At 51.1% G+C, this 18951-nt stretch overlaps 1 protein-coding gene across 2 annotated transcripts in view; it reads left to right on the top strand.

Moving 5' to 3' along the window:
• The window catches only part of LOC146765968 (S-adenosyl-L-methionine-dependent tRNA 4-demethylwyosine synthase TYW1-like), a 132200-nt gene extending 117879 nt beyond the window's left edge, over window positions 1-14321 (top strand). For both annotated transcript variants that reach the window (XM_085592804.1, XM_085592805.1), the window contains exon 10: window positions 900-14321. In XM_085592804.1, coding sequence (XP_085448930.1) covers window positions 900-988 — 89 coding nt within the window. In that variant the 3' untranslated portion in view covers window positions 989-14321. The remainder of the gene's footprint in view (window positions 1-899) is intronic.
• The last annotated feature ends 4630 nt before the right edge of the window (window positions 14322-18951 follow it).

Here is an 18951-nt window from a genome sequence, read left to right as displayed (position 1 = left end):
CCCACAGACAGGACAGGACACACGGAATGGCTGGGGCTGGAAGAGCCTCTGGAGATCACCCAGTCCCACAGCACCAAGGCAGGTGGCACAGGAATGTGTCCCAGGGAGTTTGGGATGTGGCCATAGAGGGAGACTCCAGCCTGCTCTGGGCAGCTGTTCCAGAACTCTGCACTCTGTGGGAAGAAGTTTTTCCTCAGGTGAAGATGGAATTTGTTGTGGTTTAGTTCATGGCTGTTGCTCCTCATCCTGTCACTGGCACCACTGAACGGAGCCTGGTACAATCCTCTGATACCCCTGGGGATATTTTATGGATTGATGGGATTCCTCTCAGCCTTTCCTTCTCCAGACTGACCAGGCCCAGCTCCCACAGTCTCTCCTGACCCCAGATCATCCTTCTGGCCTCCACTGGACCCTCTCCAGGAGCTGCTGGTCTTTCTTGAGCTGTGGAGCCCAGAATTGGGCACAGCCCTGCAGCAGTGGTGCCTCACCAGGCCTGAGCAGAGGGGCAGGATCACTCCCTGACTTGCTGGGAATGCTCTTCCTGATGATCCCAGTGGCCCTCCTGGCCCCCAGGACACTCTGCTGCAGCTCCTCATGCAGTGCCTGGAGCTCCCATGGTTGAATGTATCTGCTGGGGCAGCTTGAGAGATGTGCCCATGGTCCCACACTCTGCTGCTCCCGCAGTGTAGGTTTGTCAGGGAGTGTTTAATGATCAACTTTGCTTCTGTTTTGCAACTTTGTCCCTTGCTTTTATCTCCGTTTCAAACTCTGATTTGTTGCTGAAACACTGTTTCCAGAAAAGGAAGTAGTTCAAACTAATTTTAACCATCCAGTAGATGTTTAGATCAGCAGCTCTCCAATGAGAGCAGTTAGAGTGAATTTCATGTCTTTCTTTAAAGCAAAGGACCAGCCTGAGGCGAGCCAGACTGAGCCCTGCAGTTCAGGAGCCTCAGCCAGGAGTGGCAGAGCCAGGAGGAGGCTGATGTGAGCTTCCCATTGCTGCTCACATGGAGACTAAAGGGGAGTTTGGTCTGGTTTCTTTTCTCTCTTGGGGTGGAGTGTGTTTGCTTTGCTGCTAAATCAGCGTAATAATGGCATTTTTAAGGTTGCAAAAGGTCTTTAAGTTCAACCACCAACACAACATCACCCCCATGTTGAACACTAAGGCATGACCTCAGAGCCACATCACAATTATTCAGCACTTCTAGGGATGGGGCTGCCCTGGAAGCTCCTGAGAATGCCCCTGCATCACTGAGGGCTGGGCCAGTCCAGCTGTGCAGCCCAGCCCTGCTGCCCCCAGGGCTCAGCTGCCCTTTGGCCTGAGCTTTGCAGTGCCCAGTGTTCTGCCCAGCCCGTGGCTGCCAGCTTTGGTCACTGGGTTGGCATCAGCCTTGGCACAGCTGGGAAGCAAAGTGTGAGGAATGACCCAAGGGCTCAACAAGGAGTGGCAGAGACTTTGCCTTCTCCTCATGGCTCTCAGGGAGCTGCTGCTGGCTGGGGCCAGTGCAGTCCTTGGACCAGTCCATCTTTTCAGTCTCATCCCTGAAGGTATGGTGTGGTGGCAGTTACTTTGGGTTTCTCTGTCATGTATTTGACTGCATTGTATTTATATTTTACTTGGTTTTGTGTTTAAGGTAGTAGCCTTTTGTTTTTATGTATTCATATATTTAGTTATTATTAAAGAAAGCAGGGGATGGGGGCAGTGCTCTGTGCTGGCCCTGCCCTGTGTTCTGTGTGGTGGTTGGAGCATTTCCCCTTGGCTCAGTCTCACCAGTTGTTGGAACTCAAAATGTCCCTCAGACATTTTTGGAGGCTTCAGGCCCAGGTCAGAAGCATTTGAGATCCTGGCAGGCAGCTGGAAACAGCTGTGATTTTGAGTTTGAGCCATGGAATAATTTACTAACTTTACAAGAAAAACAAGAAGTCACAAAAGTTAGATATTACAGTAAAAATAATTACAAAACAGAAAGAAAAATTTTTTAGTATTATACAAGAAAATTTTGACACCTACACAGGGGGGTTTTTACTTTATACGTAAAAGTCAAAAGTTTTAAAATAAAAGAATGTAAGCCAGTCCTGTTCCTCCTCTTTCTTCTTCCTTACCTCCATGTTCTTAATAATGTTAACACTCATAGATTAGTTTAAAATAAAAAAACACCATTTAATATAAGTAATAGATATTAAAAAAAACCTATAAACATTTATCACATAATATACCATATAAAAAATAGCAACAGCCCAAAATCAGGGGGGAGGGAAGAAAAAGACAGCAGTCAGAGAGGGTATCAAGAGTATGTGTTCCTCTGCCTAAGCTGCTAACCAAACCACAATAGCCAAAAAAGACAATCTTTTAAATAGCTTACAATAAACTACCTTAAGACCAAACAACAAGAAACTGCTAAGTTTTCTTTAAAAGCACATGTTAGAAGAAAGACTTTACCACCAGACAGAACCTCTAAACCAAACCTAAGTTCCAACAACCAGTCCCTCCTCATTTGAGTTTGGGTGTGAATGGAACTGTGCTCTTGTACAAAGTGGCCATTTGGAAAGTCTTCCTGCCATAATTCTTTTGACTCTAAGAAGGCTCCCCACAGAGCTCTGATTTCCTTCTGACACTCCAAGGACAGGAATTTGTTATCCAGACAAGCGGGTCCACATTTCCCTTCCTGCAGTGCTCATGGTAGTGCCAGTATTGGAGCCACTGGTAGGATCTGCTTACATAAATCTGCACTTTCAAAGACTCTAAACTGTTGTGTCCTCACAGCCCAGCTGCCTCTCCCAGCTCTCCCTCCTCTGCTCTCACCAAATTCTTCAGTGGTCACTCAACTGTAAAAAAGAGAAACTGCATTGTGGGGTTTTTTTTTATGTCATATAACATTTTTTCCTGTAAATAACACACCAGGAAGGCTTTTGTGGCTACAGAAATAAAACAATTCCCTTCTTCCCTCAGCATCATTCTCCCTAAAATAACAAGTGCAGTGTAGTCAAAAGATTTATCTCATTTATTTTCCACGAACTGGTTTATTTGGGTGTAGGCTCAGTGTCTTTTCAAGAGTATCCCTGAGGGCATAATTAGCCCAAGAGAAGGAAAATGAGTATTAGTGGTTCAGGGAGAGCTGTTCTTTGATACTGCAGTTGCATAACAAGAGGTTTTCCTTGGAGCAGCATCTCCTCAGACTGTGGATTCACCTTCAAAGCAATTTACCTTCCTCGAGGTAAAGGGAGCAGTGCTTAAGCAAAGGTTTTTATTTTAGCCCTGGCATTGGCTAAATTGGCTAAATTTAGCCTCCCCATTGGGCTGCAGAGGTATGAACCCTTGAAGCTGCCTGCTTGCAGGTACCTTGATAACAGCAAGATACCTTGATAGCAGGTTCTCAGCAAGAGCTACTTTTGAAAGTCCCAGGCAGAGGCAAGACAATTCCAATTCCATTTCCATCAGTGCCCAGCTCCACCTGAAACAGCAGCACAGCTCTGAGGCTTTGGTGAGTGCCAATGCACTGTGGAGAGGCTGGCAGTCGTTGTTAGTTGGGTTTGCAGAGCTCCTGGTAGTGCTTCAGTCATTCTGTGTAGCCAAAAAGAAATGAAATAAACTGAAAGTAGAAACAAACTTTCCATGTTCACATTTCCTGTGGTGCTTGGTGAATACAGCCCAATTTCACATTTGCTTTTTGGGGTTGCTTGTAAATTTTTGACACAATCCCTTTTGGGCTGAAAGTTGCTTTTGCTTGGCCTGGGTGCCAGAAGGATTTAATATAGGGTGAAGGACTCATGAGCCTTTCCAGTCTTCCTGATTTCTCAGGAAGTACATTTAAATCCTTGGTGAGGGAGTCTGGAGCTGCTGTTTCAATAGGAAAGATGAAAGTAGAAAAACACAGTAGGGTTTTCTTTTTCTGTAAAACAAACAAAAAACCCAAAACACCCTTCACTGTGTCATGAGAGGGTCAGGTTGGATTTTAGGGAAAGGTTCTTCCCCCAGAGGGTGCTGGGCACTGCCCAGGCTCCCCAGGGAATGGGCATGGCCCCGAGGCTGCCAGAGCTCCAGGAATGCACAAGTGGGGTTGTTGGGGTGTCTGTGCAGGGCCAGGGCTGCACTGGATGATCCCTGTGCTCCCTTCCAGTCAGGCTGTTCATGACTCAGGGGCTGACCAGGACTTTGTGCTCTGCTGGGGTTGGTGGCATCATCAGTCACAGCTGCTCCTGGATTTGCCAAATGTTTTATTGACGCTGATGGTCTGACTGAAGCCAGCCACATCCTGCTGGATGCTGGCAGCTGGGAGAGGAATTGTTCACTGCCTGCCTGAGCTATTTGGGGCTCAGACATGATGAGTCTCAGTGCCAGCCACCTCCATCAGCCCTGGCATGTCACAGGGGTTGTTCAGCAGCCCCAGGTCAGCTCTGATGCGCTTCCTTTAATGGGGCAGGAATGGAACAGGAGCAGTGAGCCCAAAGCCCTGAGAGCTGAATGTTTGCTGAGGAGGCTCCCCACTGCCAGAGGACAGGGTAGATGGGATATTGGGAATTAGGAATTGTTCCCTGGGAGGCTGGGCAGGCCCTGGCACAGGTGCCCAGAGCAGCTGGGGCTGCTCCTGGATCCCTGGCAGTGCCCAAGGCCAGGCTGGACAGGGCTGGGAGCAGCCTGGGACAGTGGGAGGTGTCCCTGCCCATGGCAGGGGGTGGCACTGCATGGGTTTTAGGTTCCTTCAGGTCAGACCATTCCTGGATTTCTTAAGCTGCTCACACTGTGTTTCTGCCGTGCTCTTTGCTTTGCTCTCTCCTGCTGTAAGAGGGCCAAACAAATCCCTGCTCTTCCTGTCTGGCAGCACACTGGGAATGGGTTAATGATGCCAAAGGCTGACCCTGCTGACATTGGATAAATTATTCTGTCCCACAAGGATAGTTTTGCTGCAGTCCAGTTGGTTCTGTCCTTACTGGTTAAGGAAGGCTACAATTTAGCCCCAGGGTGCCCAGGACACCTCTATTTTACTTGTCTGCAAAGACAAGTGGTGCATTAAGAAATAGTCTGGGCTTCAGCAGCCACTTAAACTGTCGTGCTCTGACTTTGTGCTAAATCTGTGGTTTGGCCTGTGTTTTTTAGTGGGGAAAGGCAGGCAAGAGGCTGACTGAAGACTGGGCTTTTCAAGTGCTTACCAACCTGGAGTTGAGGTTTCTAAAAGCTTTGGTGGCTTTTGCTGGCCCTTCTTGGGCTGAGGTTCCCAGTTCCTGCAGCTCTTGTGCCCAGCTCAGCTTGGCTCTTTGTGCTGAGCCTCTGAAATGTCCTGTGCTGCTGGCTGGGTGCTTTGCAGGCTCTGTGCTCCAGAGTTTGGGATCTGGCAGGCTTTGGGAGGAGCTGTTTAACTCCAGGTGGCACTAGCAGCCCACAGCTGGCTTTGGGATTGGTGACACTGGTGCAGTCCCCAGAATGTGCTACAGAAATCAAATACCGGCTGTGGGCAGATTAAAAATTACTTTGCTAGCTAACAAATTACTTGTGGTGAGCAGAATAAATATAGTGACCATGCCCAGGCACAGAGATCAATTCTTTAGGAAATGTCAGTAAATAAAGGGCAAACACAGAGGTAAAAGGAAGGAATTCAGGCAGCAGAAGATGCTTAAGCCCCACTGTGTGAGAGCTGCCAGGAGCTGGTGGAGAGCTGACTGCAATTCTGATGTGCTGCCACAGCTGCAGCACCTGAGCAGGAGCAGAGGAGATCGACAAATCACATTTAGGGGTCTGATTCTTCTCTCATGTGTTACCAGAGCTGGTAGAATAACCCCATGTATGACAAAGAGGAAAATAAAAATAAACACATTTATATTTGAAGTGCATCCTTTTTTAACTTGTTTTAGGTTTTGGCAGGGCTTTGGGGAGTATTGGGCTTTGAAATTAAGTCTAAGCTGGAACAAAGTACAGGATATGTTCAGGCAAGGATAAAATTTGCTGTCCTTTCTTTGTAATATGACACTCGCCCCACACAAGGGGACAGTTCAGGCAAATGGAAATGTGGAGAAGTGAATGTGCCCTGAATGACTGAAAAGTGTCTCAGGAAAACAGAACAGAAAAGAGATGCAGCTCATAGCAGTCAGCAGTTCTGTGTGTTACCTTTGGTGTATTCTGGGTGCTTCAGGAGGAGACTTGTGCAGGTGGAACCTCCCATTCCAGACTTCAGCCAAAGCTGACACTGAGGAACAGCTCTTAAAAACACCAAGTGCTTGCAGATTTCTTGAGTTTTTCTGTGAATAAAGAATTGCAGAGTCCCAGACTGGTTTTGGTTGGAAAGGACCTTAAAGCTCATCTCATCTCACCCCCTGCCCTGGCCAGAGACATCTTCCACTGTCCCAGAGTGCCCCAAGCTGCAATGTCCAGCCTGGCCTTGGGCACTGCCAGGGATCCAGGAGCAGCCACAGCTGCTCTGGGCACCCTGTGCCACACTCGCAGGGAACAATTCCTTCCCAATATCCCATCCATCCCTGCCCTCTGGCAGTGGGGAGCATTCCCATGGGAATGGCTGAATCACCAGTTGGATTGATTGATCTTTGATCTTCCAACCCAAACCAGTCCACGGATCCCTTTGTGGGAATGCTCTGCCTTGGTGGTGCTTTTGGACAAAGGGGCCAGGTACAGAAGGCTCTGCTGCCTTTCTCTGGTGTTGGTACAGGTGGGAGTGGCAGTGCTCTCTGAGGCTGTTTCTGGCAAATGTTTCCATCACTGGACAGGAAATGGTGCCTTTGGCTGTGGGAGGTTTTATAGTCCTGTACTTCAGAGGGAAAGGTGCTCTTGGATTAAAAGAGACATCTGAGTCAAAGGGAAATGCCAGGTTTTGAGAATCCTGGAGGTGTCTTATGATCAGCTGTGGAGGCTGGAATTTGTGGTAGCTCCTGGCATTCCCACCCCTGAATTGTGCCAGTCTCATTTCCCTGGCTCTAGGTTGGCTTTGGGTTGTCTGTGCAGCAGCTCAATCCCTTTCACTGCCCCCAGGGGGCTTTTACTGTGTCTCGAAAGCGTTCAAGATGTTTGTGTTGTGTACAGTGACAGGGATCTGAGGCAGCTGGGAGGCCAAACCTCCCATCCCTTTGTGCTAACAAGGGACAGTCCAGTGATCCCTGCTTCTGTCCCACTCCTGCTTTCAGCTCATGGGAGCAATGCTTCCCAAATCATGAGCCTTTTATATTTTTTAAGAGCATTTTTTCAAACAAAGAGACGATCTAAAATAGGTCTTGGTGGACCTGGTAAGAATTTCTTCAATGTTGAGCAGTTCTAGAAATTAACCTGGAGGTATCTCTTGTCATGCTTCAGCAATCTGAAGAATTCCACTTCCCAGTGTCCCCTTCTTTCTAGATTTGTATAAAATACTGATATAATCTAAACAGGTTCCTTCTTTTCCTCCTTCTTTTCCTCCTTCTTTTCCTCCTTCTTTTCTTTTCCTCCTTCTCCTCCTCCTTCTCCCTTCTTGTTATTATTAATTTTCGAGTATTCTTTGTCTGGGTGGTGACTCAAGCACAGCAGTTGTGTTTCAATGTGGAAAATGGTCCTTACAGGTGGTGGGGTTGGATCCTGCTGTCACCGACCTTCAGCTCTGGCCCTGTTAAACTGCACTCTTTCAGAACCGCAGGAAATTGGGAATTTTTTCCCTGTAAAACTTCTGCTAGTGTGAGAGTGCCCTGAGCTGCAGCTGTAGCAGATAATCCCAGCCTCAAAGCAGTGGTTTTATTGCAGGAGAGTGCTGGATAGCTCCATGCAGCAGTGGCAGCTGGATTTGCTGCTCTCAGGGCAGTCCTGTGACAGCTAGCAGAGTTTGGAGGCACAGCGAGGCCTCAGAGTGGCTTTCCCAGCTCCCAGAGTGTTTTGGTTTGGAAAGACAGGTGTCTACTAGGGAAGGCAGGAGCCTCCCCTGAAATGGAAAAAAAAAATGTAGACTCCTACCTCCAAATTGTTATAAATTTGAAATTAAGGGGGGCTCTCAGGCAAAAATATGGGAGCAGGAACAACAATTCTTTATTAGGGAAGAAAATAAAAAGATAAAATAAACAATGCAGTGAACCAAAACAACACTGACAGAGTCAGAATACAACCTGACCCCCTGTTGGACAGGGTGTTGGCAGCAGTGCAATTGAGAATTAAGGCTGCAGTCCTCCTGGAGTGCCAGCTGTGGTTCTGTGAGAGCAGTGATCCTGTAGAAAAGGGTGTCGATTTCCTCTGAAGATACAGTGGAAGAGGCAGCTGTTCCTCTGGGAAATCCAGTGCAGAAAAAGCCATGCTGGTGTTCCAGAAACTCAAGATTATATCCAGGTAGGAATGCTTGGCTCCTCCCTCTGGGCAGAGCATCTCTCAATGGGATACTGCAACTTTTATCAGTCACCAGTGACATTCAATAGCCTGTTATCAGCAGATGTCTCCCCTGAGAGAGGACTGGTTGTGGAAGAGATAAGGAAAACTGCCCAATTAAGAGAAGATAACTGCCATGCCTTTAGAGATGGCAATTGCATACCTCTTGTCTTGCAATCTAGACACAGAGCCTGCACTCCTGGAGAAGGATATCTTGGTCTTTTCCTTGTGGTTTTTGGAGATTTTTCAACCACAGATTTTTCTTCTTTCTTTCAGTATTGAATCTTTTGCTTTGGGATTTTAGGTCAAAGTAAACTTCTGGTGATGCAGAGATCTGAACTGGATGGTGACAACCAGGCAGGGATTGTCCCCTGTACTGGCACTGCTGGGGCATCTCCAGTGCTGGGGGCAGCCCTGGGCCCCTGAGGGCAATGCAGACCATGAAGGAGAGTGTCCAGGGCAGGGAACAGAGCTGGGAAGGGGCTGTGCTGGAGCTCACCCTGGGTCGGGGGTGGCTCCGTGTGGTGGAAAAGTCTCTCCTCCAACCCGTGCTTCCAAAGAAAGGCTCAGCAGTCTCTGTTGTTGGGTCTCAAGGCAGTTTATTGCAAGTTATCTAAAAGATTTTCTCCTCGGGCTGCTGTGGTTTGCTCACAGCTCAGGCAGAGGCACACACACACCCTGACATCCTCTCTGACCCCGACTGCTTCTTCTCTCCCCACCCAGGGCTGCTGCTGTCTTTTATATGGTACATTACGTGTTACATGTTTACAGCTTTCCCCCAATGCCTATTACCTATATTAAATGGTGCTTTTCTATCTTTTATATGGTACATTACGTGTTACATGTTTACAGCTTTTCCCCAATTCCTATTACCTATGTTAAACGGTGCCTTTGTACTCCAAACCAATCTGTGAGTGTCAACATCACCAAGAACATGGAGGTAAGGAAGGAGAAAGAGGGAGGACAGGGCAGGCCCAAATCCCTCCATCTTAAAACTTCTGACCCCCATGTACAAAACAGAAACCCCCCTGTACAGGACTCAAAAATTCTTCCTTCTACTTTGTGACTACTTCTACTATAACGTCTAAACTTTTGTGTCTTCTTGTTCTTCCTGCAAGGTTAATAAGTCATTCCATGGTTCAAATCCAAAATCACAGCTGTTTCCGGCTGCCTGCCAGGGTCTCAAATGCTTCTGACCTGGGCCCGGAACATCAAAAAATGTCTGAGGGACATTTTGAGTTCTGACAGAGTTGGAACCCCAGGAGCAGCTGAGGGAGCTGGGAAGGGGCTCAGCCTGGAGAAAAGGAGGCTCAGGGGGACCTTGTGGCTCTGCACAGCTCCTGACAGGAGGGGACAGCCGGGGGGTCGGGCTCCGCTCCAGGGAACAGGGACAGGAGGAGAGGGAATGGCTCAGGCTGGGCCAGGGCAGGCTCAGGGTGGACACCAGCAGGAATTTCCCCATGGAAAGGGTGCTCAGGCACTGGAAGTTCCCATCCCAGGAGGGGTTTGGAGTCCCCATCCCTGGAGTTGCCCAGGGAAGGGCTGGAGGTGGCACTCAGTGCTCTGTGCTGGGGACAAGGTGGAGATTGGGCCCAGCTTGGAATGAATGGTCTTGGAGGTTTTTTCTAACCTCAGGGATTCTGTGTCAGTGAGTTTTGTTCTGGACATTTTGCCACCTGGGGATGGTCTGCAGTCCCTGAAGGCCGCTCAGCACAGCTCTCAGGGTTGTTCAGAGCTTGCAGGGGGTGTGACACGGCTCCTGATAGGGACACTTTTGCTTGTAGAAATTCAGCTGACCCGCTCTGCTCTTAAAAATAACAGTTTTGCTCCATTGTGGACATAATTCATCCATGTCCAGGAGCTTGGAAAGACTGGATGTGTGTCTGGCACTGGTAAAGTGGCAAACCACATCCAGAGCACCTGAATACTGGAATGTGCCCTAGGAATACAGACAGCAGTGTCCTGGCTCAGTGCTGAGAGCTCAGCTGGATCCCTCCAGGAGTTCTTTGAATTTCAGATAAAGGACTTTTAAACTCTTATTTCCAGGATGGTGTGGAAATGCTGCAATGTGGTTCCAAAGAGCTGAGCACAATCCTGCCCCAGCCTCTGGAGCAATCAGGAGCTGTGACTTTGGCCATCTCTCTAGTCCCTCTGTGCTCTATTAAACTCCAGTTGGCCTGTCAGGGTGAGCAATCACCACATGTTCCTCAGCCTGGTGTTACTGCCTGATAACACTCATTTCACCCCAAAGGTTGTTTAAAAGCTTAATTCATGTCTATAAAAGTGACACTTAATTTCAGTGAAGTTTGGCAAGCTTCTAGATTATCTAAAATTTATCATCTAGAGCAGGATCAGCTCATACCCAACCTTCAGATGAGATGTTCTTGTCCTTTAGTTGGGAGCTGAGCTGACTACTGTGAGCCTGCTCATAATTGAAGGGATCCTTTGCATATTAGACTGTGGAAATAATAAGTGAATTGGTTTGTTCAGCTGTAATGTCTGAAGGAACACAGGGGTGGGGAACAGCAGGTCCATCAAACACTGGATTGTTTGGAAGGTGCTGTATCCAAATATCCACTTAGAGTTATTGGTCACGAGTCACAGCCCTTCAGAGCAAGGGGGGAATGTGTTCACAGGGAGTCCTGGCACCCACAGCTCCAGACTTGGGGCCATCAGGAGGATGGATTCAAACACTGTTGGCCTTGGCAGAGCCACAGGGACATTGTGGCAGAGCTGCTGGAAGAGTGGAGCTGGCCTGAGCTTCCAGAAGGGAGGCTCAGCAGGAGCTGCAGTGTGGGAGCAGGGCTAGAGACACTCAGGTGGGCTTTGATGACAGTTTTGACATGTTTAATTTGAAGATTTGCAGTAAGGATGTGCTGTCCCCATGTGCTGGCACTGCTGAGGTCACACCCCAGTCCTGGGGTCAGATTTGGACCCTCGCTGCAGAGAGGACATTGAAGGACTGGGGTGTGTCCAGGGCAGGGAACAGAGCTGGAAAAGGGCTGGAGCCCCAGGAGAGGCTGAGGGAGCTGGGAAGGGGCTCAGCCTGGAGAAAAGGAGGCTCAGGGGGACCTTGTGGCTCTGCACAGCTCCTGACAGGAGGGGACAGCCGGGGGGTCGGGCTCTGCTCCAGGGACAGGGACAGGAGGAGAGGGAACGGCCTCAGGCTGGGCCAGGGCAGGCTCAGGGTGGATTTTGGGAAATTTGTCACTGAAAGGGATGCCCAGGGCAGTGGTGGAGTTCCCACCCTTGGAGGGGTTTAACAGCCCTGTGTGTGTGGCACCTGGGGACAAGGCTGAGTGGGGGGAATGGCTGGACTCAGTGATCTCAGGGGGTTTTCCCAGCCAGAACAGTTCTGTGATTTTAGGACACTCCCAGTTTCTTGCTTGACCTTTTGTCCTCTCTTTTGGCCCAGACTGCTCTGCTGCCTCCTTCCCAGCAGTGCAGCCAGTGCTGAAGAATGGCTTTGCAGTGTTGTAGAGTCTCTGCTCACTGGCAGCAGGGGTGGAACAAGTGTCTCTCACCTTGGCCTCTGGTATTTTCTCTCATTCCCAAGTGTCAGAAGCTTGGCATGGCCAGCACCTAGTGCTGGGTGACCACACCTTCTCCCAGTTACCCACATGGTGCAGGACCCCAGTTCTGTGTCTTTAGGGTTGTGCACATTTCTGCTGCTCCCTCCTGTCACCACAGCTGGGACTCCTGGCAGTGACAGAGATGAGTAACCCCCCTCTCATCCCCGGAGCTGGCTGGCGTTTGTAAGACTGTTTGGATGTTGAACATGTACAATTTTCTTGGCCTTTAAAGGAAGCTGTGGGTGCTCCACATGTGGAAGTTGATTTAAGGAACCTAAGAGAAAATGCTGGAGCTCTGGAGCTTGGCACCTTGCTTCCTCTCTTCCCTCAAATAGTTCAGGAGCAGATCTGGGTGGGCATGTCCTATTTCCAATGTAATTTTGCTGCAAAACCCATTTGAAAGCAGCTATGTTGCTGTTACTGACAAGTGATCTGTGAGAGAATAATCTTATATGACTGATGGTGCTGGATTTGGAGAAATGGGAAAAATAAGGCTTGGACTGTGCTGGGTGACAGCAGCAGAGTGTGCCTTGGACAGCTGTATTAGAGGGAGGAGGAATGCAGCACCTTTCCGCTCTCATCCACAAAGGACACACATTTTAGCAGGGAGGTCTCAGCTGAGATTAGACCTTGCTGGACAAGCTGTTTGCAGAGAAAAGCTGCAGAAAGAGGCAGGACAGAGCCAGGGCAGGGAAGTGTTGGGTTCCAGCCACGTGCAGCTCTGTGTGTGTGGCTGTGTCCCTGGAACCTGCACCAGCTTCCTCTGAGTCTGAGCCAGTCTGAGGGAAAGGTGGCTCCAGGACTGCACATGGCTTTGGGGACTGTCTTAGCAGGGCTGTCACAGAATCCCAGAACAGTTTGGGCTGGAGGGGACCTTAAGGGAACAAGGCAGGGACACTTCCCACTGTCCCAGGCTGCTCCAAGCCCTGTCCAGCCTGGCCTTGGGCACTGCCAGGGATCCAGGGGCAGCCACAGCTGCTCTGGGCACCTGTGCCAGGGCCTGCCCACCCTCCCAGGAACAATTCTTAATTCCCAATATCCCATCCATCCCTGCCCTCGGGCAGTGGGAGCCATTCCCTGGGTCCTGTCCCTCCATCCCTTGTCCCAAGTCCCTCTCCCGCCTTCTGCCTGTATATTCCAGTGTGAGGAGATGGATCAAACACCATCAAGTGGAGTGGGCAGAGGAGCCTGGGTAGGTGCCCTGCTGGGTTGGAGTGGCAGGAGCAGAGCATTGTTTGGCTGCCTGTTAGCCCTGTCTGTGTGCACTCAGTTTAATTTCTGCCTGCTGCAGCTGGTGTGGCAGCTGCTGCTCCTGCACTTCCTGGCTGGCTCTGTGTCCTTGCAGGTGTGGGGTGTGGGATGATTAAGCTCCTTTGCACGGTTGGGGTGTAGGGAGGCAGAGATCTCTGAAGCTTGCTCTTGGGGGAAGAGGTTTATTGGAGAATTCAGGGATGCCCAAGCCTCGTGCTCTCAGGCGTAGCACGTGGCTGGGCTTAGGAGGACGGGGGAGGGGAGAGAGAAACGGAGGGTTTAGGAGAGGGGAACCCCAGAGGGGGAGGAAGTCCAAGAGAGGAGGAGAGGGCCAAGAGAGGGAGGAAGTCCAAGAGAGGGAGGAAGTCCAAGAGAGGGAGGAAATCCAAGAGAGGAGGAGAGGGCCAAGAGGCCACATGGCCGCTCGGAGCCCCCTTTTCAGGGGTTCCTAGGTGGGCTGGGACAAGGCATGGGCCAATGGGGTTACAGACTCCGATGCTTCAGGGGCAGGTACAGAGGTGTGGGATGAGCCACAATCTTTTGCGGGGTGGGATGGAACAGTCCATTTCACTCCATGATTCATCCAAGGGTAGAAGTGACATTCGGCTAGCTAAGATAACAATCATATCTATCTATCCTCTGCAACAATTGCCCTTTTTCGTTAAACTTTCGAAAAGGTAAATACAGACTTAATTACTATTTTTGCACAACTTGGGGTATATAACATATTGGTACTGAAACTATACTTATTACTCTTAAAACAATCAAACTTACTTTACAGAGTTCCTTCAGCCAAGATGCAGAGCTCAAACCTTCAGATAAACTGTTTAGCTAGATTATTAATTGAAATTGAGGTGGCATTTATTTCTTTACTGATTGAGCATTTTAACCTTTTGACTGCTTTAGTCTAATGGAAGAATTTAACTGAGGTAGTGTTATTAAAATCTTTTGAGGAAGGTTCTATAATTGACTAGGTTGAAAAAGTCTATTAGAGCTTTGTATCAGTTAGAGATATGGTATCAGAGCTTGCAGTCTTGGCCAGAGTTACCCAGGCATTTGTCTTTGGTTAACCTATAGGTGAAATCTCAATACAAAAATTTGAAATAAGAGAACAAATGTAACAACAAGGGTACAAAATTAACATGCATGTGAAAATAAATGTCCATAGTCTTGAATTGTTTCTGGCAGGTAGTTTTCATCTCGTCTTAGCACAGTTCAAATCTGAGCGCTTGCTTCTTGGTTTGCACCTGCAAAGTCACTGCCATTGGTGAGGGCACTGCCAGATTTCGGTGTATGGTAAGGCCTTACATTCTTTGCCGGCGTCCATCTGAGTCCTTCGCCTGTAGAGACACAAGCAAACCCTCTCTCCCACGTTACAAGGTTGCATGGGCTTTCTATTTGTCCTGTGACTGAGGTCTTGATCAAGACTTTTATTTTTACTTTTTTGTTGTTCAGAAAGTGTCTGTAAATGGGCATGTCAGGCTGTCCTATACAGCAATTTGAAAGATTGTATGCGTATGGGGCTTTGCTGAACCAATTTTGGGGTGTGGCCTTATATATTCCCCTTTTCTGTTTTAATAAGCTGCTTTCTAGGGCTTTAGATGTCTTTTCTATGGTACCCCCCAACAGCTGGTAACCATAAGAGAAACGGAAGCAACTATCTCCTGCTGCTACTAGGAATTCTCTCTTGTCCAGAGATGGGACAGCCGTCCACTCTCTGGGACCATGAGGCTTGGATATATGCCTGTCCATCAGTTGGAGGCCATCAATGCTCCCCTGAGCATCCTGGGAAACTGAGGCAGCAGGGGTGGTATTGGTAGGGGTAGCACAGTTCTCCGTGGATCCTGTACTCGTCAAAGTAGCTGCCAGGTGCTGTTCCTCTTTCCCTGGCTGCATGCTAAGCTGTAAGTCAGCTGCAGCTGCCAACAGCTGGGGCAGAGGGGCAGGAGTGGAGACTGTCAGCAAAGGCTCATGGGAGAAACCTGAGGATGCGGAGGGATCTCTCCAAGCTGAGGCTGCAGCTGTGGAATGTGGATGCAGCCTAGGAGAGGAAGTGGGGGCATCCAGGGGCTGTAGGGGCGGCGGTGGGGTGACGAGAACTACTTGTTGCACGGCTGGCCGGAGTTCCGGGCGGGCACCCGGCACGGAGGGCTTTAGCGGCAAACCCGGAAGCGACTCGAAATTCCCCGGCAGCGGCAGTGGAACTCCTTCTGGCGGCTGCGGGGGTCCTGCCGGTGCCGCTGCTGAGCTCGGGGGTTCTGGTTGATCGCATATTGCGGCACGGGCGGCGTGGGGATCAGCAGGCTCCATCGGCGGCGGGGCAGAGGCGGCAGGAACTGGCCGGACCGGGGACACCGCGAACCGCGCATGCGGGGAGGGCGTCACGTGGTCCGCCGGCCGAACCAAGATGGCGGCCGCGTCTGCCGCCCCGCCGGAGCTCTCTGAGGTTGGGGCCGCACCGCGGGGGGGTTGCCGGGAGGCGGGGGGTGGTGGGGTCTCGGCACGGGGCGCGGCGGGAGTGGCAGGCGGCGCGGCAGAGGCGACGGGGACCGGCCGGACCGGGGGCACTGCGAACTGCGCATGTGTGGGGCGCACCACGTGGTCCGCCGGCCGAACCAAGATGGCGGCCGCGTCTGCCGCCCCCGCCGGAGCATGCTGACGATGGGGACGTTCCGCGGGGGGGTTGCCGGGGGGTGGGGGGTGACGGGGTCGCGGCGCGGGGACCCGGGGTGTCCCCCCACGGCCGGGGCTCGGGCTGGGGTGGGCGCACCGGGCTTCCCGGTGCTTCCTGTCGCACGTCCGGGATTGGGGGCGTGGCCACGCGCTCTCCCCGCGCGGGCGACGGCGGCAAGGCAGCGGCGGCGGCGAGCGCTGGATTGAGCGTTTGTAGAAGCGCGGCAAAGGCGCTTTGTAAGGAGCCAGCTAAAGTAGCAACCGCCGCTGCTATTAGAGGGTTTTTGGGGGGAGCCAGGGCGGGCACGAGCCCCGCGGCCAGTGGGGGGGGCGGGGCGGCCGCGGGGGCCGGGACAGGAGCGGCGACCGCGGGGGCTGGGGGTGGGGTCATGGTGGAGTCGGGAGGGGCGGGGGCGGCCGCGGCGGGAGGGGCGGGGGCGGCCACGGCGGGGGCCGCCGAGCCCGGCGGCAGGCGGCGCGGCGCGGGGATCGGGGGGGTGCGGGGGGTGGTTGTGGGGGCCGGCGCAGCCGCGGCGGTTGGGGGTGGGGTCGCGGTCGCGGCGGAAGCGGCAGGGGTGGAAGCGGCCGCGGGGGCCGGCGGCCGGCGGCGCGGCGCGGGGGTTGGGTGGGGGGTCGCAGGGGCCGGGGCGGCGGGAACCGCGTCATTCAGGGGGGCGGTTGCAGCCGGGGCCGCAGCGGGAGGGGGAGGGGCGGGGCGGAAGGGGATCGCGGCGCGGTCGTCAGCAGCCGCGTGGGCCGGCCACATGGCCGGGACCGGCTCTCGAGGAACGAACAGTTCGGCCACAGCTCTAAAAGCTGGGAGTAACTCGCAAGCAACGGCATCTCTCCTGGAAATCTCAATAAAAAGCCTATCACCTACTGAGTCCCAGAAGTCTTTGGTAAAGGCGGCTGATCGATCCGCATGAGGGAAGTGGGGCAGGACCCATTCCAAAAGGGCTTTTAACTCTTTCTTAGGCAAAGTACTATTATGACTACGTAAAAGATGGTTCAATTGTTTGTAGAGATCTCTATCTTGGGTAGAGTGGGATTGTCCCATATTTTAGACCTGTGTAGCTCACCTCGAGTTCGCAAAAGCAGAGATCCTCTCCTCAGGACTCTGCACAGGTCCCCTCAGAGCTCCGGGCGTCTCTCCGGACGGCTTTTCCGTGCTTGGGACCTTCAGACCTCCCCCCTCGGGGCTTCCAGCGCAGGCAGTGCTGGGCAGTGCTCGGTGCGCTCTCTTAACGTGGCCACGTGCCACCAGCTCACAGCTCCTTGCTCGGGCAGTCCCAAGAGCTCCAAAAGCCGGCTATTCACAGGCGATGGTGCTCGAGGGTAAAATGCCTCAGCAAACTTTAAAGAGATAAGGCTTCTACGTTGCTTAGCAACGACAGCCTGTGCTCAGAGCGAAGAGGAGGCTATCACAGGTAATTACCGTGCATGAAGATGTCGAGATTCGTGGATTCCTTTTTCTTTCACGTTGGGCGCCAGTTGTGGGACTCGTATTCTCCTCTGCACGGTTGGGGTGTAGGGAGGCAGAGATCTCTGAAGCTTGCTCTTGGGGGAAGAGATTTATTGGAGAATTCAGGAATGCCCAAGCCTCGTGCTCTCAGGCGTAGCACGTGGCTGGGCTTAGGAGGATGGGGGAGGGGAAGATAGAAACGGAGGGTTTAGGAGAGGGGAAGCCCCAGGGAGGGAGGAAGTCCAAGAGAGGAGGAGAGGGCCAAGAGAGGGAGGAAGTCCAAGAGGCCGCATGGCTGCTCAGAGCCCCCTTATCAGGGGCTCCCAGGTGGGCTGGGACAAGGCATGGGCCAATGGGGTTACAGACTCTGTTTTAGGGGCAGGTACAGAGGTGCGGGATGAACCACAATCTTTTGCAGGGTGGGATGGAACAGTCCATTTCACTCCAGGATTCATCCAAGGGTAGAAGTGACATCCGGCTAGCTAAAATAACAATCATATCTATCTATCCTCTGCAACAGGACCTTACACCACTCACTGGAGATGAGTTTAACACCTCAACACACTGGGAATGGCCCAAAAGATACCCACAAAGATAACGACCAGCAGCAAAACATCAACCCCAGCAGCAAACAGCAACCAACACCTACCCCAGACACTGCCCCCGGCAGGGCTGCAGACACCTGGTCTGCAAAAGGCTGAGAAGGAAATCCAGCACTTCCCACCTCATTAACAGCAGAAGTAAAGAAATCCGGGTCCAATAGGAAACCAAATACTAAAAACTGCACAACTTGAAACTACAGAACATTAAACCAATGCATTTAGACTGTATCAACTTTGGGAAAAACCTAGTAAAACCCACATGTAATGGAACAATTTTCTTTGCACACCCGGGCTGTGTGGGGATGGAATGATTTCTGTTGCTTATCCTGGCCAGAATCAAGGAATGCCTTGACTCTAACACTAAACATATTGGGGGAGTTTTTCTTTTTCCTGCAGTTCCAATGCAAAGTTTAGAGAATTAGAGTATTTTTTTGTAATAATCCCACTTCTATATTGCCAGTTATGTTTGGGTCAGGGATGTGAGAATTAATTTTAACTCCAAGGAGAAGTAGAAAAGAACTGAATTGCCTTGGAATTTTTTTGTGTATGTTTCTGTAAGAGATACCAAAATTTTGGTCTGGGTTTTTCAACGTTCACCGTTAGGCGACATTTTGCAAAACTAGAAGAGATATAAAGGTGACCCTTTAAGTCACAAATATTAAATGGATTATTTGAAGGAAAAAAAAAAAAAAGCAGCAGGTTGTGGGGGGGCACATGTGAGGCTGCTGAAGCTCCTCTGGAAGAGAAGCTGCATTCCAGGCACCCAGAAGGAGCTTTAGAAATGCAAATTAACACTGCTGGGGCAAAGTGGGGACAATGTACCTGGCTCTTCTTGCCTGAGGCAGGAATTGGCTGATTCCCTCTGCCCCTCACCCCAAGCTCTGCCTTCTTGCACAGATGGAATCTGCACAGCTGAAGGCAGAGCCCATGCTGAGGATCTCTGACTCTGCAACAGAAATGGCTGAAGCTGCAAAGGGAAACAGCAAATGGAGAATGTTATAAAAACTCCACTAAAATAAGGGGGAGATCATCCCTCTGCCCACTGCAACACCTGAGATAAGTAAAAAA

This window comes from Lonchura striata, chromosome 15 (assembly GCF_050655825.1).
Source record: "Lonchura striata isolate lonStrDom1 chromosome 15, ASM5065582v1, whole genome shotgun sequence".
NCBI classification, from domain to species: domain Eukaryota; kingdom Metazoa; phylum Chordata; class Aves; order Passeriformes; family Estrildidae; genus Lonchura; species Lonchura striata.
The sequence above is the reverse complement of the archived record's forward strand: the minus strand, read 5'-3'. Positions and strand labels throughout refer to the sequence as shown.